Source organism: Lagenorhynchus albirostris, chromosome 7, assembly GCF_949774975.1.
Source record: "Lagenorhynchus albirostris chromosome 7, mLagAlb1.1, whole genome shotgun sequence".
NCBI classification, from domain to species: domain Eukaryota; kingdom Metazoa; phylum Chordata; class Mammalia; order Artiodactyla; family Delphinidae; genus Lagenorhynchus; species Lagenorhynchus albirostris.
The window spans coordinates 12,996,059-13,020,805 of record NC_083101.1 but is presented as its reverse complement, the minus strand read 5'-3'; the positions used below and the strand labels follow the sequence as shown (position 1 = coordinate 13,020,805).

The window sequence follows — 24,747 nt, the reverse complement described above, 5'->3', positions numbered from 1 at the left end:
TGGCTTCAGAAACTCCTTCTCCTTGAGAATCAGAGGTGCTCGAGCAGGCTTCTCAGGAGGCATCTGGGCCCCGGCCTGCACCAGCTAAGACAGCAGCGGCCCCTGCGCCCACGGGCGCAGACAGCCTTCTCATTCCTGGCTTTAATGCCCAGCCCTCACTGCCTGTACGACCCCCCACCCTGGACGCTATTATTTCCTTTCAGGAGTGATGGAAACAGGAGAACAGGAGTATAAGCTCCAAGGAGGAAGGGAGACAGGTGCGTGGACGAGGCACCAACTCCCACTGCAGTTCTGCCTTCCTTGTGCTCTGTGAATTGACCTTTCACCTCCCTGCCTCACGAGCCCCCATCCCCTCCGCATCACTCAGATGAACAAGCCCTGCTCGGTGTGGCCCTGGATTGGGGACAGCGTCCTGGGCCAGGAGGTAGGAGGCTTGAGTGCAAATCCAGCTTCTGCTACTCACTGGCTGTGGGATTTCAGACAAGTCACTTTTGCTCTTGGAAACCTCAGAATCTGCTCTGTAAAATGGGATCTGATCACCCACCTCGAAGGTCTGGTGTGAGAATTAGCAGTGATATTTGTACGTCGGAGGTGATCTCAAAATTGCAGTTACTACTAAGGACTGTTATTCCACACACTCAGGGGCTGAGGCAGGGTGGAAAGGCCTGGAAGACCCCAGCCCCAGATTTGCGCATCTGTATGTTCTAAAAATAAGTATTTTTCTCATCTCCTTAGCTTGCTCAGCAGACAGAGAGACGCTGCAGACCCCAGAAAACCTCACCCGAGCCTGTACTGTGGGCAGCCCCTGTGGATTCCGCTGCTGGGGAGCAATTTAAGAGGCAAACAAAACATGAAAAGCTACTCAGAATTAACAATGGGGCCAGATGGTAATGCTAGTTTGAAGCAATAAAACATGATAAGTAGCTTCCTGCTGCTATTCCTGATCAACTTCAATATTTAATAATTCCACTGCCACCCCTGCCCCCTCATCTGGCCCCCTCCACAGGCTCCCGCAACGACGCCCCGCATTCGGCTCACAGAGCAAACACGTCTTCACTTTCTGAAGGCGTCAGCAGAAAGCAGGCGGCTCAACTGTCACATAAGCACCCTCCGTCCTGGAGATGATAATTCATCTGCCTACTTCTCAGAGGTTCCATCTCCAGCCTCTCCTGGTTGCCAGGGAAGGATGGAAGGCAGCTCCGACGGCGGAGATGTGATAGGAGCTCTCGCCTTGTCGAATCAGTGAGTATTAGCAGCCCCTGAGTTTTGCTTTTGAATTTAAGAAAGGGGAGCAGTAGGGAGCTGGGCGGTCACCTTGCTCTGGGACCAATAGCAGGAGGAAGCAACCGGAAGGGGAGGGTGGCAGCTTGGCGTTAAAGCCTTACCCACCAGCCGCGCCTCTGAGCCTCAATTTCCTTCTCCGTGTGAAAGAGATCATCGTGTCTACCTCTGGGAGGACTCTAGCCCAGGCTGCACGTGTCAAGTGCCGGGCAGTGTGCTCAGCATGTAGGAAACACCCAAGACTGGCAGCTGGAAGCCTCACTATCAAACGTGAAACCACTTAGCAGACGATGCCCAAGTCCCGGCAGCCGCAGGAAGGGCTGCTGGTCCCTGTGGGCAGGGAGCTCGAGCCCAGGGCAGAGCCAGGGTGTGGGGCAGGATCTGGCGGGGAGCACCCTGCTCAGGATTCTCCCCAAGGGGAGCCCACTGATAAGATGAACTGTCCACGAGGGCGCCACAGGCTTTCAGACCCTCCGGCACAGGGCACCCCGGACAGCTGGTGCTGCTGGCGCCCTTTACGGAGGAGGCAATGGGCAGGACGAGGTGAAACGGCTTCTCGCGCTTACATCGTAGGAAGTGGCATTGTCAGTTCTAAGCTGGGTCTCCCAACCCCCCTGACTTCAGGTCCTCGCCACCCTATCGCAGGAGAAAACTGCTCCCTGAGGCGCCCCCTCTTTGTGTGTCCTTTTTGCAGGGAGGCAGCCGAGTGGAGGGTGGCCCCCTTGAGATGCAGTTTACTCGGCTGTGAAATGCGAACGTTCATACCTACTGCACTGGTTCACAGCAGAGACGTTTAATGAGGGAATATGCATGAGAGCCCGCTGTAATTTTGTGATGAGCTGAACAAATGTCAGGTATAGTTATTATTATGGCTTTTTAGAAAAACCCCCTCTGGGAGGAAAAGATCAGAAATTCATCCACCGAAGGCGGATTCTTCTTACCGAATCCTTCACCGGCCCCACGTGATCTAGGGGGTCAAGATCAAGCTCTTTCACGTGGCGTTCAAGGCCTCGACAGCTCCTGCAACCCCGTCCCTGCCTCTTCTCCTTTCCCTCCTTGCTGCAGGCCCTCCAGGCTACTTGGGGTGACCTGAGCCTTTCACGTGTGTCTCTGCCTAGACCAGGGAAACAGCCCTGAAGGAGGGGGCGTGTGCCACCCTGTCCCTCAGCTGATCCCACTCAGCTTCTGCAGGAAGTCTTCCTTGGGCCCCCCTTGCTCAGGAACTCCTCTGCTGAGCCTCCTGACAGCCTCTCTGTGCTTCCCTCCATCCTAGCACGCATCACACTAGCTACTGCTATGTTCTCATCTGCCTCCCAACTCTAGAGCCAGTTCTTCCTGGGCCTGAACCAAGTGCTGTTCACTCCAGTCTATCCGGGGCCTGGCCCCACTTATGCCCTGGAAATGTGTGGCGAGGGATGAACCTACCAACGAATAAGTGACTGTTTCCAACATAAATGGAATCAAAGCTTTAGGCAAAGGATTCCAGCAGTGGAATTAGGATTTGGGTGGGCACAGCCTTGGGAGCAGAAGTCAGGACGGTGCTCCTGAATTCAAACTCAGTTCCATCCCTCCAGTGAGGTCTAGAGCTGATAGTGTAAGCAAGCCTCCCAGGACAGACCCTACCCTCCACCGCCCCCCCCCCGCCCCCGCCCCCCCCCACCCCGTCCTCCATCTGCTTTTTGTTTGTAGAAAAACTTTAGCTTCCTAGGCCTTCCCCAAGTTCCAAAGAAGAAATTTAATCAAAGAAGTGAGAAAATGCAGAAACAAAGGAAAAGTCAAGCAAAACAAAATAATAATAGTTTAGTCATTAAACAAAGTCCTCCTCAAGGGCTATAGATAACATTCCGAGCCACGTCCTTTGAGCTGTTTTGCAGAGACTGAAACCCCCGCCAGGTGGAAGAAGTTAACTGCATGCTGCCCACAAGCACGCAGACCCCAGACAGGCTGGAACCAGAAGGTTGATGATGTTGACTCCCAATGACCTCACCACCAACCAATCAGAAGAATGTCCACGAGCTGATCACACACCCCGCGACACCTCTCCCTCACCCTGCTTTTAAAAACCTTTCCCTGAAAGCCACTGGGGAGCTCGGGCCTTCTGAGCTGCCTGGACTCCTTGCTTGGCCCTGCAATAAATGCTGCCCTTTCCTTCACCACAACTCCGAGTCAGCAGGTTGGCTTTACTACACGCAGGCGAACAGACCCAAGTTTGGTTTGGTAACCATAGGATGACCTTCCTCCTTCCCCCACCTTGACCCTTAACAAGAAGAAACAGATAATGTACCACCCATCCCTCTCTGTCCTCCCACAGGACACGGCAGAGGCCAGTCATCAGGTACCTGAATCCCGCTGGTCCACGGTCATGGAGTTCCATCTCCTTGTGATGTCAATGTAGAGGATGTCCACGGCGGCCATGGACAAGCTGCTGCTACTGAGCTTGCAGTTCCTGCAGAAGACAGGAAAGGACACGTCACTGCCAGATCCGACCCGTCCTGTCCTGTCTGGCTTCTGTGCCTTTGCCCGGGCTGTGCTCCCCGCCTGGAAGGCCCTCCCTCCCCACAGCTGGAACTAGCGAAGGGTGAATGGCAGGGAACCATGGGAGAGGAGGCTGAAAATGGAAGAGCTGAGGTCAGATCCTGTGGGTTCCTGTAATGTGGTTCATTAGGGCTCTAAAGGGCTGGGAGGAGGAGGGACTTTAGGATGGCAAGTCTTGAGTTGAACCTGGCTCTACCACTTAGAAGCAGATGGCTCTGATTAAACTATTTCCCCTTCTTGAGCCTCAGTTTCCTGACCTATAAAACAGGCAGTCTTGATTACAGTCACTGTGGTCTGCAAAGGTGGGCAGGCGCGCTGAAAAGAGCATGATTTGGGCCTCGGACAGACCAGGACTGAAATCCCGGCCCTGCTGCTTTTTCTAGCTAGTATGGCTGTGGACCATTTACTTAAATCTTCGGTGCCTCTATTTGCTGGTCTCTTAAATGAAGATAATAACACCCGCCCACACGGCTGTTGTGAAGAGGAGACGAGGCGGGGCATCCCAAGGCCCTGGCACCTGGTTGGGCCACGACAACTGTTGGTTCCCTTCCCGATCTCTCTCTACTTGCCCTCTTGCTCTCAGAGCTGCGACCATCTAGGCCCCTTCAGAGGCTGCCTGAGGCTGACCTTTCAGTGAAGGCCCTGTCCATTCTGGAGGAATGGGCTTGCTAGTCAGAGTGTCTGGATGAAAGAATTCAGGCTCTCTGTTCAGAATGCAGGCAGCCCTCAGCTGGTCCAGAGGCACTTCCCTCCTGAACCAGATCGTGCCGGGGAGGCGAGTCCCAAGACAGGCTGGATTTGCCCTGGGAACCCCGAAAGCTAGACCTTGGGACCAGCTGTCTGGCTGAACTACACTGCATGCTGCTTTCAACTTTCCAAGTGTGTCCACATCCGTCGCCCCAGCCATGATAAAGTGGTTCTTTGGTTTCCCATTTGTCATCATCCCTTGCGTGAATAGCTCCCTTAGGAACCCGAGAAGTCGGGGGTTGATTGGCAAGCAGGATTTGGGCATCCGAGAGGCCCCTCTCCAAACCCATGCACACCCCTGACACGTGCCCACGTGTGCCCAGCACGGTGCCTGGACGAGGCTGATGCTCCTTATATGACAGCATCCTCCCTCCCTCCCTCCCTTCTTTCCTTTCTTCCCAGCCTGTATTCCTCAGGCCATCAATTCACATCCTGCTTCCTCCTGGGCTCCGGCTCTGTATTTCAATCACAAGTCGCGGTGGCAGACTTCAAAGCACATCAGCACACAGTCACTGAGCCTCAGTGACAACATGTCAGCGGATGCAGAGCTTTTCATGTCACCCGTCACTGAGATGGCTACCTCCATTGGGTCCTGCTGGGGACCCGCTCCAGTCTCTCCCAAGGTATATTCTAACAGCCTGCACTGTTCATTTCCAAAGCTTCATTAGGAGTGGCTACGGGTTTTCTCTCATTATCGTATCCATGTCCTCTGGACCACTTGCTCCCCACAGGACAGGAGCTCTACCTGGCTTGCTCTGTGGGTTCATGGAGTATAAAAAGGGAAACCAAACTTACCACCGGTATATAGTTATTTTTTTCCTGACAGGTAGAAATTAGAAGTGTCAAACCTTTAGTAGGAGTCATAATTTACCAAAGAGGATTCTCCATTTATCCCTTTTCCCAAAGTAACTTTCCCTCCCTAGTGATACCTGCAAACACAGTCGATGGTAACATTTGCTGCTGGGGCGGGGGAAGGAGGGGTCTGTGCTGGCTGCCGTAGACAGGAAACGCTTTAGAAGAAGGTTGATCCTGTGGGCACTTCCTGGGCACCATCTGTATGCCAGGCCCCTTCCTGCCCATGAGCTCTCTGGATCTTTATAACCACTTTATGAGGGAGGTGTTCTTAGGCCCACTTCAATGACGGGTCAGCTGAGACTCAAGAGAAGGGACAATGGCTTGCCCAAGATCACACGCTGGGATTCACATCCAGGCCTCCCCTGGAGGATAGAGTAGTGGACTTGGGAACTTTGGGGAGCAATGGGGAGGTGGCCCAGCCCAGAGCTTCAGGAAGAGCCCAAGATTCAAGAGACAAAGTCTCAGGTAACCCAGAAAGTCTGGAGAGAGGCCCTGTTGGGAAGCTTTGGGACATAAGGCTGGGGGGTAAGACAACCAGGGTCACTTGGAGACAGGTTTTCCTAGGTTTATCCCCGTGGTCACCAAACATTCTTAATGCGCTCAAACAGGGAACGTCTCCAAGGGTTAAGATTTTGGAATGAACTTTTCATCCATCCGCCCACTCAGTATAGAATTTGTTTTGTGTGCACTATGTGTAAGTGGTATTCTGGGCCCAGTGAGTGACGCTGGGATCCGGATCAGTCTTGGATACGGCTCTCGGAGGGTAGAAATGATCTCAGAATCTGGGGTAAAAACATGAGGCCTTGGTAGCTCTTAATCGTTTGAACAGTTTCCCCTTATGCTCTGGGATGCAGTTCTTCAAATGACTGACGAGTGATAGGATAAATTCTTCAGTGGAAGAGAAATCCAAGAAATATGGTAACATGAGAAGCCAGAAAGATTCCGCAGAAAGGACAGGCTAGAAACGTACATGGAAAAAATGAGCTTTGGAGTCAAAGGCACACGAGTTTGCATCTTGACTCTGCTATGTGACCTTGAGCAGGTCACTGACATTCTCTGCAATCTAAATTTCCTTATTTGTATGAGGATAAGGCGACTCGCCATATAAAGCTATTTTAAGGACTAGCTCGGTGCCTGGCACATATGACAGCTCCCAGCCTTCCTCCATGATGCAGAACCAGTTTAAAGAAAGGTTTTGTTTTGTTTTCAGAATCAAAAGAATATGGGCACAGAGGATGGAGAGAATCACAAATCATTCAAGTTCATAAGGAGCCTAAGATTAGAGAGATTTGAAATTATCATCCCCATTTTCTCTCAACAACTAGTGACATCTCATGGGAAATTTAGAAACCAACTTTTTCCACTCCATAAAATCCTATTTATAGAATTTCTTTTGTGTTCATCCTTCTCTCTGAAAGAAAAGAAGCTTATTTTTCCTGGAGAGGTTTCTGTAAGGTGAAAACTAACAAATAATCAATATTGGTTTAAAAAAGAAAAAAAAAAAACAACCCACTCTCTAAACATCTGCCGGGCGGAGGGAAAGACAACTTTGGTTTATAATGTTTCTATTTTTAAAGGCTATTGATATCCCAGGCATAAAAATCTCGTGATATTACTGGAAAGAGATCATCACAGAACAGGGGAATTTTCAAAGTCACTGAGGAGTTAATGACAGAGGAGGAGGCAGGGCCCCTGACACTTCCATTCCAGAACATTCTAACGCTCCATGCTGCCTCTCAGAGAATAACACCCCACAGCTACCCATTATGAAGCATGTTAATATCTCCTTATGAGAAAAGGGAGTGGAAGGGGGAAAAGAAGGAAAAAGAGAAAACCGTTCTCTAATTTAGAAGGAGACCAGGATTAGAAACCACAAAGGACACGAGTGGGGATCTCCAAGCGGAATGGCCCAGCGTGAAGCAAACACTCGAGGTGTGGAGAAGCTGCCTCCCATTTTCTAGAAATAAACCCCGGTTCTGGCAAACCGTTTAATCTTCAGGCTGTGGAAATGGAAAATGCAGCGTGTGCTAGTTGATGTCAAGTTCTGATGTAGGATACGTTCAGAAAACGGGTTCTTAGTGAATTACATAGAAATCCTCCCAAATTAGGGATCCGATGGAAGGAAAATAACAAAAATGCATTTCCCTCGAGAAAGCTGCCACACTGAAGAAGCAGATAATTTCTGTTTCTCAGAGAAAGAGATGTCTCCACACCTCAGCAATTATTATGAATTAAAAAAAAAAGAGAAAAGAGGTGCTTAATTCATGGCAATACGTGCTACTGTTATATGCCTCCTGAGGAAATGACACGACAAGCTGGTTAGATGGAGTTAATTCTAGACGAGAGGATGACAGTTCATTATTTCTCATTTCTTGGTGGAAAAGAAAAATAGAATACGGCCAGACTGGCATTAGCATAATTCACTCCTAAAACTGCTGATCTATGCAGCACGTTATGAGAGATGGTCACTGAAAATCAATTCAATCGGAATGTTTATTATTTTGTTCCCTCCAGTTCTCTTCAAGGAACTTGGAGAGAAAGAGTGGGCAGGACAGATGAAAGTCAAGTTCAACTTCTGCCGTTTGCGTGGGAGCTCAGAAGGGAGGGTCTCTAGCCAGCAAATATGTCTCTGGCACAGTGCCCCAGAGAAGGGCACTTGGTTTGATTGAACACATGGCATAAATATTATTAACTCATAATGAAGCGAAATTTAAACTGAAGTGGAAAGCAGAGAGAGAATAGTTGTTAGCAAGAGAAAACACGTGCTGTTAAATTTAGCTGGTGAGACGGAACACACTCAGATATAAATCTGAAAGCAGAGAAGATCATCTTTTACAACAAAGTTGCTGTTCGGATGTCTTGGTACATTTGAAAAGGAGAAATCTATTAACAGTTGTGCAATGTTTTCTCCATTCCTTCCTGCATCCTTCATTACTCAGGACACTTGCTGGGTGGGTACAGAGGGAGGGGAGAGGGGCTCACAGTCTGGGTCCTTCTGCTCCGGCTGCCTCTTCCCTACCTGAAGACATTGTCACTTGTCACGGTCACCATCGCTCCCACTAACAGTACTCGGCCACAGGTTGGGAATGACGGCTGCAGGACCTAATAGTCGCTAATGTCACAAAGGTGGGTTTTTCATGCAAACACTCTTAATTATAGAGAACAAAGGGGTGGAAAAATCATAAACCCTCTCACACAGAGACAGATTTGTAGCAATATTTTTCACATCATCCAGTTTCAGTCTGAGTGCATTTTAAGAATCTTCTTTGCTAGAACCACTCTCAATTCTTTTCAGGAATTTTCTTTTCAAGATTGTATATGAACATACCAGTCCTCTTAATATGTACCTCAGCCTCTCACACCAGAGGTAACACACCGGTGGACGCTATGGGCCGCCATGCTTTGATTGAACCCAGAATTATTTTCTGAATCGCCAACATTCAGTATATACATGCATTGATATTTTACATAAAAATCAATATTTCTAGCTTCTCTTGAAAAATCAAAAGCCTTGGTAATACTAGCCCGGCAACAACCTTTCTTTTTGCCACAGCCCCACCCCCCCTCATCCTTCTAGACCCCACCCACTGGTTTGCTTATCCTTCCTGCCTGCACCCTCCCCCCACCCCATCCTCAGGCAACTGAGATTGTGATTCTTGTGACATGTAACTTTTTTTCAAATCTCTCCCTCTCTCTTACATTTTAGTAGAATTGTATTAGGAGTTAAAAGGAAGCATCTGACCAATGTCTTTTGCTCTTCCTTCCTTCTTCCTTTTTCCTGCCTGGAACTTGACCATGATGGCTGGATTTTGAGCAGCCATCTTGTGACCATAAGGCAACCCTGAAGCTTGAAGCACATGCTCAGGGTGGGTAAGCACAAAGACAGAAACTGGGAAGTTGATCACCTTGTGGGGTCATTAACCAGCCCTCGAAGCCCCACTGCCAAATTTCCTGTTATATGAGAAAAAAATTAATTTTACTCTTTAAACCATTTATAGATGGGTATCTATTCCTACAAGTCAAATGCAATTCTTAAATGAGTCAGAGGGTATCACGTTAGGTAGTTTTCTCAGGGAAATAACATGTGCCTGTTGACTTTCTTGAAAATTCCCTCTGCCTCATGGAAATAATAACAAAAGACTCCCATTTCACAAACAGCTCCCGTAAACTAGGCAGTGGGCCAGATCCTTTATGATATATTACGTCCCAACCTCATAACACTCCTGCAAGGTGGGAGAGATTATTCCCATTTTACAGATGAGGGAACTGAGACTCAGAGAAGATAAGGAATTTGCCCAAAGCCACACAGCTGTTAAGTAATGTGCTTGGCTCTGAAGCCAAACCCCAAAGCTTGTGCTCCTTCCATGGGGTTTTCTCTTCCCCTGAAACTAACACAAAGCCCCTCTCAAAATCACTGTGTAAATATGACTTCAGGTTTGCTGAGATGGCAAAAATTCCTGCTGATACTTCTTCATGCCATTCTATCAGGAGTATCAGAGCGCTAGAGTTAGAATTTATAAAATTCATTTAGAGAAAAGCATATGACAAATGGTTTCCAATTCAAGACTTCTAATTATTTGCTTTCATGAAAAAAACTACGAACAGGGTGACTTTGTGTTGCCAGATAGAAATATTAAAACCAATGATGAGAAAAACAATAGCAACATGGGCTGCTGGCTGGTAGTTCCTCTGAGGTGTATAACATACAATCCTAGGGTATTGATAGTTTCATCTCCATTTTATAGGACCACTGAGGTTCAGAGACTGTCATTAACTTGCCCAAGGTCACACAGCTAGTAAGTGCTCCTGTACTGCCCCAAAGTATCCCAGAGGGTAGAGGCAAGTTAATGAATAATCTTGGGAGATTAAGTGGCAATGGCTTATTTCACAGGCTGTGGCAAAAACACAATTTCTTTGTCTCATGTTTTATCTTTAAAATTCATGCAAATTTTGTATTATACTCTATAATATAACCACATTATTTTTATATTAGAACAAATGTATTAAATTATTTATCAACTGAATTATTCAACTTTTCTCTCCTGGAATTGACACTTTGGAAGATGTGGCTTGTGTCTCTGCTGTGGCTTCATAAAAGCTCAGCACTTAGCCACGTACCACTGGGAGAACGTCACCCCAGTTTTAGAAGCACGAGGTCTGTCTGAGTCCAAGGGGCAATTATTCATATATGAATGAGGACCCAGCTCAGGGTAGCGCAGAACTGTTTTCTAACCACAAACATAATGTTGTGAATACTGTCACATCCGTAACATTCATTAATTCATTCAACAAACAAGAGTCTACTATGTGCCAGGCCCAGTGCCAGCTGCTGGGCCAATCCAACCCCAAGTGGGGCTGTGATCTGGCATCACAGATTCTCCCAGGCGCAGTCAGAGAGACGGGACCAGCCAGATGTGCGGCTGGTCTCCACCCTGCCAGAGGAGCTGGTCTCACTGACCTTATGAAGGTACGAAAGCCTGTTGGTCCCAACTTCATTGTCCCCTTGATACCCAGGAACCGGATAAACAGGTTTGCCATCCTGTCCACCAGGCGCAGGTAGTTGAACTGCTTTGCATACTTGGGGAACACCTGCTTGAGGCAGATGGAGGGCAGGTGGGCTTCGGGATGGGCGCTGCCTGCCGAGGCACTGGCCACATCGCTCTCAGAAGGCTCTTCCTTTGAGGCTAACGGCTTCCCAAGCTGCTGAGACCTGCAGCACACAAGGAGTTAATGATAGAACCAACATTTAGAGCGGGCTTTACAGCACGCAGATTGCTTTCCCTTCCAAACTCTCCTTTCCTTTAGATTTATAGCAACCTGCGGTGGGGGGGGGGTGTATTATTACTATTCTTAATGTACAAACCAGAGGACTGACCTCAAAGAAGTGACCTGCCCAAGCTCACACGGCTAGGGCGTGGCAAAGCCAGAACTTGAACCCAGGACAGAGCCGGGACTAGAGACTTACACTTCCTCCGTTCCACCAGCCTGGCTTCCCAATACGGACAATTTCCTTTTCCGTACTCATGACTGAAGAGAATACTCTATTATGAAGCAGTCTGGGTTTGATTTCAAACTCCTACTTATGGGTAGTAATTGAATAATTAAGAAATATAAAAATCTCATTGAGGGCTGGCAAGAAGCCACAGACAGTTCAGTGAACCATGTGCAAAGATACAGTAGTCACCCAGTTCTAGGAACAGGCACAACGGGAGTTTGTAGCCTAACTATTTTCTTATTTGGAACTCGTACCAAAAAAATGGTCGTACTGTTGTCATTCCTGTCTGGATATTTTCTTCGGAAATTATCCTGATACTCGAGAAAGTTCACAGCTACTAACTCTCAGATATGCACCTCCAGCTGGAATGTTCTTCTCACCTCCAGACACACAGATGCAGCTATCACCTGTTCACCCTCCAGGGTGACCCGCGGGAACCTCACACCGACATGACCATTTCCCCTCACCCCAAATCCACACTCCCTGTCTCCTCGAATGTCACCACCATCTGTCAGTGACCCAAGCAGGAAACATCTGCATGTTTCCAACCCCTCCTCTCCCTCTGTCTCCACAGCATCCTTAATGTGCCCTGGAACCCACTCCACTCTCCCCCTGCCCTGGCCTTGTCTGCTCTCTCCTGGACTCTAACAATGGGGTCTCCCGCCTCCGGCCTTTCCCATCCACAGACCTATCCTCCACATGGCACCTGAGGTGCCCTTTTAAAGCAGACCTGGCTGGGATGCGCACTTCCTACAGTTTTTTGTGGTTCCTGAGTGCCTACATGATAAAGTCCATACTCCTCCCTCTGGCATGCAAGGCCCTGCCTGATTCCCTCTCTGCCCTCCTTATTTCTTGTCATTGCCTTAGACACACTGTACCCTGCAAGGCCTTGACCTCTGCTGCCACCCCAGTCATGGCCTGGCCTGGACACAGAGACCCATGCTTGCTGGACGCCCAGCCCCCTTCCACACTCAGGCCTGTCTCTGCACCTGAAGCTCACCTTGCTTTCCTGTCTCTTGTCCTGCCCATAGCGGATGAGGGGCCAGGCGTAACCCTTTCCACCTGTGTGTCCATTCCAGAGACAGAACCCTTGTAATAGGGAACAACAAATCTGACTCCTCATTGAATCTGTTACTTTTACTTTAACCTTTGTGTTCTCTTGCTTTTGCTACAAGTTAATCACTAAAGGGATGTTGCCTGTAAGCCTAAATGATACATAATGGCTGTCTCTGGGTACCCTGCCTCCCATGTGATGAGTGTGAAGGTAAAATACCTTTGTTTAGCTCACAGGAAACCTCCTGACTAGGCCCACCTGTGACTGGCTGCAGGAAGGAAGAAATTAACACATCCCCTCTGGAGTCTGACGTAACCAGGACTTTACCCCCTCCCCTTTTAGTGTAAAAGAAGTCTGAATTCTAACTCCAGGAAGATGGTCCTTTGGGACGCTAGGCCACCATCTTCTCAGTCTGCTGATTTTCTGAATAAAGGCGCTATTCCTTGCCCCGACACCTTGTCTTTCTAGTTATTGTCCTGTCGTGCAGCGAGCAGTACGAGCTTGGACTTGGTAACACCCTGAGCACGGTGTGAACGGCCAGTAAGTACTGCCCAGCTGGCTAAGAGATCCAGGAAGAGAAGAGCCACATCCCATGGTGCTGAGCTCAATACCAAGGCCGTTTTCTACTCTTTTCTTTTCTTTATTAAATGGTCTCGTCCCCAGAGCTCCCACTTCCAAGCACACCGTCAGTCACCAAGCTGGGCTGTCTTGGGACCTTCATACCTGCTTGCCTCAGCCCTTGAAGACTTTCCCAGCCCTGGCTGCCTGGCACATTTCTGTTCCACTTTCAGAACCAGCTCAGCTGTTCCCCTGACCGTGCTGAAGACTGTCTTTCATGTCCCACTCCTGCCCCTTGGATTTCTTCACTCCTCTCATCAACTGCGCTGCACCTGCTTACACGCCAATCCCTCTCACTGTTTTGTGAGCTCATTGAAGGCAAGGACCACATCTTATTCAACTCTATTTCCACAGGACCTGGCACGTATTAGGTTCTTCGGAAATGTTTCATTGAATTTGTTGAATTGGGAAAGTTTGCTTTTAATAGCAAGGTGAGCTTCAAATAAAACATCAAGGTTATGATGCTTTGTACCCACCCCATAAGCTCGTTTAAACGGGAAAGAGGTTCGAGAGAGAAACAGCATACTTGACGGCCCTACCAAAATGGTCTTTTCTTTATGCTGGTCCAAGGAGCCAGCCTCCAAGAAAGAGAACCCCCTTGTGTGAATAAAAGGTCCTGTAAGTTCTGTTCATGGTTCCTTCTAAGTGGGTCTCAAAGCGAGGACAGGCAGAACCAGAGAAGCGCAAAGGAAAACCTCTTCTAAAGTTCAACAATGTGGATGGTTCCGGGGAAACAAATGCTCCCTCCTACAAAGAGGAGGGACCTTATTCCTCCTGAGAAGCACTGCATTCCCAGGGGGAGTGGGATGGAGTGGGTGCAACTTCCCTTCAGCTAAACTGGTTTTATCATCACCTCCTTGAATTTAAGACTGTAAATAAAAGTCAGGTGGTTACACTTCAGATGAAATAAAATGTTTTCACATTAAGGTTATAGGAAGAAAGATGAGAAAAAAAAGCAGCACTGTTACTGGAAATTAGCTCTTAAATTCCTGGATAAGTGGCAATCACTAACTTCAAAAGCACTCATTAAGTTTTTGTTAAAGAAAAGATTTGGAAATACACAGTTTGAATACACTCCATGACAAAGCAAAGGGCTGAGAACTCTTCAATCAACAGAACCGTCCCACTTTCATGATCTCATCTGCTCTTCACAAAACATGTGCAGTACACTGTTATTTTTATACCCCTCTTCCAGACGGAGAAACTGAGGCGCAACAAGGCGAAGCAGCTCTTTGCCCTGGCTGGACTGGAATTACACATCAGTTCTCCTAACCAGGGCTGTTTCCATCTTGCTGCCCTATTATTCCAAAACACATCATGGTTCACATTGGGGGTTACCAAATCCAAAGGACTGTTATTTATTTTTTGTTTTTAAATAGTTTTTAAAAAATTACAATAGTAATTCATGGTCTTTGTAAGCATTCTGAGAACTGTATAAAGGAATCAGCATCATTTGTAATCCCACAATTCAGGGATAAACACTAAGAATGTTTTGATTTTTTATCTATGTTTATAAGTTAGGATCACATCATGGGTAGTTTAAATCCTTTTTTCTTACACTTTACATTATATCATAAGTGTCTTCCCGTGGCATTAAGTATGTTTTCATGAGCATAATCTCTCATGGACATATAATATTCCATATAATGCCTGAACCATAATTTAATTGGCCATTCCCTGTCAGTCAGATAGTGTCTACATGGCTCGTCTTTGACTAAATAGAGTCTGGGAGCCAGTCCCCTAAGCCACGTGCTCCCTCCCAGAAACATAACATGTTAACAGCTAGCAGCAGCCTTGGAGATCATTCTGTCCAACGATGTCATCTATTTTCTTTTATTGTGGTCTACCGTACGTAACATAAAATTCACCATTTTAAAGCACGCGATGCACAATGTCGTGTAACCACCACCTCTATCTAGCTCCTAACCTTTCCACAATGATGTCATTTTAGAGAAGAAATGACTCCCAGGTAGACAGGACATTAGCACCAGTGGGTCATCTGACTGGCAGATCATCCAAGGGGGTGGCCGTAGCTTGGGTTACCTGATGAGGGGGACCTCACCACCTCCAGGGCACCTCTCAGGCTGGGAAGGTTTTCTGCATGGCACGTCAGAGGCTGTTCTCCCTCTGGTGTCCATAGCCCACATCCCAACCCACCCTCAGAGCCTCACAGGATGGGTTTGTCTTCTCTTCTCCGTGACAGCCTCTCACCTTTCTTACTGGATGACTACCATTCCCCTTCCTTCCTGAATCCCAATTAATAACCTCAGGATGAAAAGGGCCCTCAAAGCCACAGATATTTTCATGGACTCAAAACCACAAATTCAGGCAGAAGTGGTTTTACTCAACTGGAAGAAGGCAGTAAAGATATGGCTGATATATAAGAGGAAATAAAACGAGGAGAAATGGTTATTCTGCTGGAGATAATTCCAATGATCACACTGAGATCCAAGTTATCACAAATACTGTAAAATCCTGTTTTTACCTAATAGCATTTTAATGGAAAAGTCAAACATGAAATAGAAGTGACTGGTAAAGAAAATATAAATCAAGCTTATTTGGGGTCCTTTGGGGTATTTTTTCTTAAATTGAATTTGGTGTGTCCTTGATTCATTAAAATAGGGGAAAGAATCCTGGAATGTTTTATCTATTCTTGTCTTTCAAATAAAATGGAATTTTGTTTTATTAAAACTCTTGTGAAAAACCACCTACCACTATTTTGCCTGGAAAGCCTACTGTTAAGAATCACTACTATTTATCAGGGACCCACTCTGTGTCAAGCAGCTTACTATCTATATATGATCTCACTGGTTTCTCAAAACAACGCTACAAGGTAGGCAGAAACGAGTCCCATTTTACAAATTAGGAACCTGAGGCCCAGAGAACCTTAATACTTGCCCAATGTCACAAATCAATGGTGGAATCAGAATTTGTACTCCGGACTGTCTCACTACACACCCAAGGCTTAGCTCACTATGTAGCTCTTGTGCCAATTTGATTTAAATCAAACCAAAGACTTTTCTTCTGATGTACAAACTCTATATGTATATATTCTCGGGAGTTAACAAAATAGGAAGGTAGATACAGCAAGTTCCAGTTTCAGAGAAGGTGCTTGAATTCTCTCAGAGAAATCATTCCCATTTTTAGTGAAGCATCCCTTCAATAATTTATTCGTTCATGAACCATTTCTCAAGCACTTACCTGTCCCAGGGGCCTGGGCTACACAGGTGGGGTATACACAGTCCTAGCTACCCAGAAGCACGTGACCCGGTGGGGGGAAGACTAGACCCATCCATAAACAATGACTGAGCCAGGTGGGAGTGGCCAGGTGAGCACCCAGAGGTGGGACCTGGAGCACATGGAAGTAGGTCGGCTTGCTGGATCTTAGTGGCGTACAGGAAGGGGAGCAGGTACGAATACGACCAGGAAGCCAGCTTGGGTCTGGGTCTTATAGGATCTTGAGTATCGGACAAGGGAGCTTGGACGTGGCAGTGTAGGAGATGACAAGGTTGTGGGAGATTTGGGGGAAAGGAGTGGCAAAATCAGCTGTTCAGAGAAGATGGATGAATCTGCCAGCAGTGTGTATCCTGGATCGAGGGCGGAGTGGACGATGTCAGGAAGCTACTGGAACACTCAAGCTCAGGGATTCTGAAAGCGTGGTCCCTGGTCCAGCAGCAGCAGCAGCACCTGAGGCCTTGTTAGAGAAGCACACTCTTGGCCCGACCCCAGACCTACGGCCTCAGAAGCTCTGCCTTAGCGAGCCCTGTGGGGGATTCTGATGCGGGCTGAAGTCTAAGGATCACTGGTCTCGGTGAAAGGGAGCGAAGGCCCTGGATCATGTTCCCGGGCAATCCTGTGGCTTGACAGGAGAGCCTGGTGGGCAGCGGGAAGGCCCTGGCAAATGGAGGGAGGTAGGCAGGCTCCTTTCCCCGCCGTTTGGCCAAGACATGTCCCCCCCCAGCCCCTTGGGGGTTTCAAAGGCACATTGGCATTCCGGAAGAAACGGCCAACAATGCCCCAAAGAAGTCCCTTAAGTCAGCCCAGCAGCTAATTTAAAGAGCTGGAGGATAAAGTCACTAAAAATAAACATAACTACCATGTAGCCCGGCTGTGTCATTTGATAAATCTCTTCCATCACAGGGGTCCCATTTGCTTGATGGCAATGCTATATTGTTTGAAGAGAAGGCGATAGACGGGTGAGGCATGTGTTTCCAAAGTGATGAAGAAAGGGATTTAGTGAGGCATCTGGCTGATGCTCTAGTCCCTGTAAGACCTAGATCCATGCTGGGTCTATTCCCACTGGCTCCCCTTCGTGCAATGTTCCTATGAACGCTCACCTGGCCACTTCTACCTCCCTCAATCACTTTCTTCCATAGCACAGTGTCACATCAACAATAAAACACAATGGTGATGATATTGATTATGTGCCAGGAACTGCCATCTTATAACATTTAGTCTTGATAAAATCCTACAAAGCAGGCATTATCATTATTCCCATTTTACAGATGTGGAAACCAAGGCACAAAGATACAAATTAATAGGTTGTAGACCCAGGACAGAGAGCCAGGCAGGCAGGTGCCAGTGTCCTTGTTTCTAACCACTGCACTACGGCTTCTTCTATACATGAGGAGTTATCATGTATAACTAAACAAGGCAGGTGCCTTGTTTCTAACCACTGCACTATGGCTTCTTCTATACATGAGGAGTTATCGGGCATTAAATATCTGAGAGTCAGGTCGGTTACTCGTAACATCTCATTTGACCCTGGCAATGATCCTTATGAGTTAGGTATAATAAGTGGCTCCATTCTGCTGCTGACAAATGAGCTTCAGAGAGGTTAGGCTACTTTCCAAAGGTCACTCAGCTATTAAATGGCTGAGTGAGGATTTGAACAAGGATCTGCTTGAGTTCAAAGCCCAGGCCCTTTCCACTCCATCATGTTACAACTCAGTGTAGTTACGAAACTTCTCTGAACTCATTTTCTCCTCCTTTTCAATGGGAGAGGAGTCTCCTCCTACTTACGAGGGAGAGCGGTTGGGAGGGCACTTAGTCTAAGCCCAGCACAAAACTGCTGCATTCTTTAGGATCAAAAACACAGCCTGTGTGTAGAGCATCCGGATGATTCTGCTGGGTCGGGGGGGAGTTGTAACTGACCTCAGTGTGACGATATATCTGGATGGGGCTGTTCCACTTCCACTGCCCAACAAATCAATCTCTGTTTCACAGTTTCAGGCCCACACGATCACTGAGGCACTGCGTGTCTCACGTGTGGGAATTCATGGAGGCCCCCAATGGCGGCAGCAGCAGACTAGGTCTCTGCCCCCACCTGGGATGAATTCCCGGAGCCACCAGGCTGGATATGCCGCACGAGCATCTACCCATCGGGCCAGGCAACGAATTAACAAAAGAACAAGCATACAGACCTAGTCTAAGGCCCCCTTTCCCGCAGACCCAGAACTCAGGCGATTTCCGAGCCGGAAGTGCCTTTAGGGGTCATGTGGCCCGGCCCTCTCATCTTCCAGATGAACCAACCGGCAGCTCGTTTAACAAAGACCTCCCTAAGGGATTCTTTTCCCACAGGGCTCTCTCTGCTCTGCCCCTCTGCCCGGCGTGAGTATCTTCGCCCTGGTCCCTCTTGCTTTCTTTGTCTCTGGGCACGGGCAGTAAGAGACAGTGAAATGTACCGTCACTCAGGCAGGGGAGGGTGGGAGGAGATGCTGCCAGACAGCTCCTCCCCACAGGCGCCGGCCTGGGGAACCCGGGCGTGGGCTCTGGGGTTAGTCCAGAGTCACCGCTGGAATCCCAGCTCTGTATTCTTTAGCTGGGTGACCTCAGGCAAGTTATATAACCTCAAAGCTTCAGTATCCTCTTATATAAAGTGGGAATAATAATGGTACCTAAACTATAGGACTGATGTAATTACAGAGAAAATGGATACGTGGTACTTAGCACGGTGCCCCAATTCCTGTTAGCCACTTTGGTTATAATCACCAGCATCTTTCTCTCCCATGTGTCATCATCTCGAGGGGCTCACTGTCCTGTCCCCAGCTTCAGTGGGAGAGATCGGCACACACCTCCGGGAACTCAGGAGAATACAGGCTTTCTTTAACCACTTTTTGGCATTCTGCCCCACCCCCAGCCCACGTGACTAGACACTGTATTGTTCTCTTGCTCCTTCGACTGCCTGTGGGCCATCTGGGGAATCTCACAGCAGGCCGCCCGGGGTCAGACTGCACCTACCCTCTTGTCCGAACCTAATCAAATCCCCTAAATAAGTGAGTCTCATTATCTCGGGCCTCGCTGGATAACTGACCCTCATCTGAGACCCTGGTTCTCTACTGAGGATTACTGATGTCACAGAATCGTGCACAGAGAGGGATATCTGCTGCGCCCCACATAAAACAAAAGTTAAACTGAGGAGTAGAAAGGGCCTAGCGATCATCTCGTCTCATTTTCCTTCTGAAATAACACTGGGACATCAAAGCAGAGCCACTTGCTTGAGGGGAGGCATCAAGGGAAAGGTGGTGGTAGCAAGGGCAGGCCCAGTTCTGACTTCCAGTTCAGAACCTTGAAAACAGAAAGAAAAAAACAAAAAAACCCGACACCACTATTGAGCTAAAACACCAGAGTGGCCAAAATTCTGATTCTGAATGAGGAGCTTCAGACGCATCCGACCACGCTGGCCGGCATGGAGGAGGAATCTTTTTGCCCGAAGGGCTGCAGAGTCCCTGTTTAAACCCACCAAGTAGCTGGCCGCTGTCTTTCTGTGGATGACTGGGCTCGTGCTTAGTTTTTCGCTGGATCCTGGAGGAACGGTTTTCAAATGACAAGCCTGGCCTGCACGGGCTGCCCGAGGCCCGCTGGACAGGGCCTCACCCTCGGCCAGAGAGCGCGGGGCCCGGCGGGTCTGGTCGCTGCCTGCTTTGCCTGCCCTGTGGTCTACGTTCCACGTTCCTCCCTCTTTGTTGTAAATGCTCTTTCCCGAAGTCTCCACCTGAAAAACACTCGTCCTTCAAATCTGAGATTCTGTATCACCTTTTCCAAAAAGCTTCCCATAGCTTCCCGAGTTCCATCAACCATGCTTTTCTATATAACATTCCAGGCTTTGTACGTCATCATCACTGCCGTCACCATTATTTTTTTCTTCAGAGTCGTTGTCACAAGTATACCTATATGGTTATTTGTATTTGTGCAATTGTCTGTTTGATGCCTGTTTCTCTCACTGGACTGGAAGCCTGGAAGGGTGACACCTCTCTTGTTTGTTTATGACGATAACCCCTACACAGTTCCTGGCACTGTTCAGAATAACCGGTAGTGAAAATAGTCATTGTTTCGGTGAGTTCCCGTGTCCATTCTATCAATTAGACACAATGATTGACTCCAGTTGACATCTGAGGATGCTGACGCTTTGGGAAGTTAAGTCAGCTGCGTCAGGGATAAGACCGGGACTGGAATCCAGTGGCCTCACTCCAGAGGTCACATTTTTAACCCCTACGCTGCCACAGCCCTCCTTCTGGTTGCCAGAATGAATCTTTCTTCTACTTTTTTGTCTCCCAGTTACTGGGAATATACTGTCAACACTTGGGGAGAACAAAGACTTCCTAGTAGCGACAGCAAGGCACTGTCTGTGTGACGGTTGTAATTAGTGGTTGGATTAGCCTCGGTTTCACCACCTCCAAAATTAGCAGAAAAGGCCAACTTGAGCTTGCGTTGTACAGTTCTGCTAATGAAGGGATCCTTTTAATTACATCCTCAGAGCCTATCTGCAACAAAAAGCATTTTAATGCTTGAACACAGTTCTGCACCAAAGTATAGGGCTGCCTGAATCCAGACAATAAGTGGGGAAACCCATGCACAGAAGTCATCCTTTGCCTAGACTGTAATTCTTTTTGGCATTCAATTTCATCCAAACCCCAGTTCCTCTTCTATGGTAATCCTAATTCCCTTTTGTCTACTGTGCACCCAGTGAACCCTTAGTCAGGGATTCAGTAGGCATATCCTGGTCAAATATACTCCTTCCTCCAGATTTCAGATGAAATCTGCTCGCTTTGTGAATTTCACTTGTCACTGATTCGCAGGGCGGCAGCTGGCCAATCCCTGCCGCGTGGGTGTTGAATGCAAAACAATTCTCACTGGACTCTGTCCCAGGGGCTCGTGGCATTTGCACCCGACTTTGCAAGGTGATTCTGTGGGTGTCATTCTGCATGACATTTTCACTAATGTGAGTGAGGACTCGTGAGGTTGATCCCCCAGGCCTCTCTCGGGCCAGGCTGCCTGACTTTGAATCTGCAGTGGGTCAGGGAAAGGGAGTAATTCTTATTGAGCCTCCTCTGGGCTAGGAGCTCTCCTGTGTACTGATTACCCTGCTTAAGCCACGCTGAGACCTTAAGGTGGAGATACTAACATATATCCCAGAGCCATGCTTGGGTTGGAATCCTTGCCCTGTCCATAACTAGCTGATGACCTTGGGAAAGTGTCTTAATCTGCTCGTGTCTTCATCTGTATCATGGGGACGATAACTCTACCTACATCGTAGCACTGTTGTGACGATTAAATGGGCTAATGTATGTAGAGCACTTAGAATCGTACCCAGCATGCCCTAAGCACTCAAGAAGCGATAGCTCTTGTCCATCAGACGAAGCTGAGCTCAGGTAAAATAAAGTACGTACTCAAGGTCACGCACCCCCTACACGGTGACCTGGGTCTGTCTGACTCGCAAGAGTCTGTTCTCTCCAGGCTTCCTGCATGAGGCTGGGCAGTGCCCGGGGTGGGGGTGGGGGGTTCTCTGCTGGCCCTCCGCTAGGAGACTGTAATCACAGCCCTCCCCAGGTGGGGCACGACCTAGAGAAAGTCCCTCTGTGCTGATCCCCTCCCGGCCTCAGGATGAGTGGCTGGCTTCTGTTTTTACTGCTCCGAACACACCGCTCTCTCAAAGGTTACCACCGACCTCCTCGTTGCCACGGACCTCCTTGATCTTCCCCTCATTCGGCTTCTTCATAGCATCCGATGCAGTCAGCCACTCTTTTTCTGAAACTCTCATTCTATGCCCCTGCATTCTCCTGGTGTCTTTCCATCCTCTGCTTTTCTTCCTCTGAGGACCCTTCGTGGTAGATGGTCCGCTGAGCCTCTGCCCTGGGCCCGCCTCCTGCCCTACACAGTCTCCCTGGGCGACCTCAGTTACACGTGGAGATGCTTCAGGGGTGCATGCTGTGCCTGGGTGCTTGTGTTCCACTCACCCCTTCTCACCAATAGCCAGGCCCCAATCCTACTCATCCTGCAAAGCTCACTTCAAATGCCAGCTGGCCCTGAGCCTTCCCTGATCCCTCCTACCCAAAATACGCTCTTCTGGATTCCCCACAGCACTTCATTTGCACCTCGCTTGTGAAATGTGTCATCTTCTGAACTTATATTACGGCTATTTAAGTCTGCGGCTTCTTTCTCCCAGAGACTGTGAGTCTGCCAAAGATAGCATCCATGTTCGTTCCCCTCATAGTACTCTACATCTAATAGGTGATGCAAAAAGCAAACAGACAAAAGACACGCAGATAAATGACTGTGTAAGAACAGTATTCTTTAAGACAAATGACATGAAGAATTTGCTGTAATTTTGCCTGAAGACAAGAAAATGGGCAGGGTGACCTCTGGGTGTCATTTTCAGCTTGAGGTTCTATAAAGCCACTTTTAGGGTAATAATACAATAATAATTTATGGTAAGAAGAATAATAGTCAGGACTTCCCTGGTGGCACAGTGGTTAAGAATCTGCCTGCCAATGCAGGGGACACGGGTTTGAGCCCTGGTCTGGGAAGATCCCACGTGCTGGGGAGCAACTAAGCCCGTGAGCCACAACTACTGAGCCCACGTGCCACAACTACAGAAAGGAAAGAAAGAAAGAAGGAAGGAAGGAAGGAAGGAAGGAAGGAAGGAAGGAAGGAAGGAAGGAAGGAAGGGTAGTTGGTAAGTTTACAAAAAAAAAAAAGAATAATAGTCCTGGTTCCACTCCTTACTAAGGGTATGGCTTTGGGAAAGTGGCTCTATCACTTAGCCTCCGTTTCTGTTCTGGAAAATGGAGATGGACAATAGAACCCTGATCGCAGGGGTATGGAGGGATTCAATGGGAGGACATAAAACAAGGGGCTAGCATCCTGGCCAGAGCTTAGTAAGTGAGAAAGCAATGGTAGCGGTTATCATTCATTCAATGTGTATTTATCGAACACCCCCCTCAAAAATCATGCACATGGGGTCAGAGCAAGCCCAGCCTCCTCCAGGAAGATTTACCCGCCTCCTCCAACCCACAACACTTTTTTCCTCCAAGAACTTTGGTCCTAACAAAATTAGATTTTAAAAAATGTGGCTAATAAATTAGGCATGCATATTAGAAATCAGGTCCAGAGAGAAAGTCTAACTTTTTTCTTTATGCAATTTGAATTCCCCCAGCATAGAGTTGTTGTCAAAATCCATTTAAAGTATTTAATTTATCTTGTCATTGCCTAATTCCCCAAGCAGGCATCCAGACAGTTTACAGTGGCGTTTCTCACAGAAGTATTAAATGTTTAGTTATCGTGGTACGTTTTTTAGACGATGTCTCCCTGATGGCTCTAGAGACTCCGGAGAGCTCGTGTAAGTTCAAGTACAAGGTTAAGGCGGGGCGGCAGAATGGCAAGAGTTGTAGGGATTATGCAGCAAGCAGGTCTGGGTTTGAGCTCCGACACGGTCACTTGCCAGCTGAGTGACCTTGGGGAAGGTACTTAACCTCTCTGAGCATCAGTTTCCTCATTTGCAAAACGTGACAATAATACCAATGCACAGGGTTGCAGTGAGCACTAAGTGTAACACCGCATATAGAGAAGCTCGTATAATGCCAGAGAAATCACTGGTCCTTGATAAAAGGCAGCTGAAAAGTTCCAGCGATTTGGAGACACACAGACTGGGGTCTAGAGGCCACGGTGCCCACCCACCACCCCTCCCCGAGGAGCAGGGTGCTTATCATGTCATAATGGCCAGAACCACCGTGTCCTGACGCTTTCTCCTTTCACAGTGGTCTCTCCAGATGCCCATTCAAATAAATTAATCTCCCCATGTGACCACCTCACCTGGTGGGAGTGAAAGGTTTCCATGCCAACGGGAAGGTGGTGGGGCACCCCTTCCCCAAGAAAGAAAACAAAAGAGTCTGTCACTTAGTTTCCCTGAAACTAAGAGCTGAAGTCAGAGCTGGCCTCTTCCTTGGTCGTCATGGCAACGTTGAGTGACCTACCCCGTCGCAGCAGAAGCGCTCCACAAGGCTCGTGAGAGAAGTGCTCTGCTTGCTTTTCCAAAAAACAAAAATCGTGGCGAAAGCTTCCACCCCTCGCCAGGGAATGGAGAAATTCCAGTTTTTATTATATGGTTCATTTGGTGACGATGAATAGAGTCCACCATCAAGGCCACTTCAAACCTGGTGAACGAGCAGTTACTGCTTCCTCAGCCACAACACAGAGGTAGGAAGGGTGCCCTTGTGCCTCTCCTGTCGTGCTCAGGATCTGGGGAGACGTGGCTGAGGCCCATACCTGATGCCCCTTGCTACCGTTTGGTGCACAGTCTCTGCAGCAATTTCCCATCCATGATCTAATGCAACCTGAGCAACAGCTTGGGGAGAAAAAAGCGGCGCGCCCACTTTGCTGGCCG

At 48.1% G+C, this 24,747-nt stretch overlaps 1 protein-coding gene across 1 annotated transcript in view; it reads right to left on the bottom strand.

Annotated features, from left to right (window-relative positions):
* TTLL11 (tubulin tyrosine ligase like 11) overlaps positions 1 to 24,747 on the bottom strand; it is a 244,838-nt gene that overhangs the window by 32,335 nt on the left and 187,756 nt on the right. The window contains exons 7-8 of the mRNA XM_060154432.1: positions 10,877 to 11,128; positions 3,621 to 3,727 (exon numbers count right to left, since the gene is read on the bottom strand). Coding sequence (XP_060010415.1) covers positions 3,621 to 3,727; positions 10,877 to 11,128 — 359 coding nt within the window. The remainder of the gene's footprint in view (positions 1 to 3,620; positions 3,728 to 10,876; positions 11,129 to 24,747) is intronic.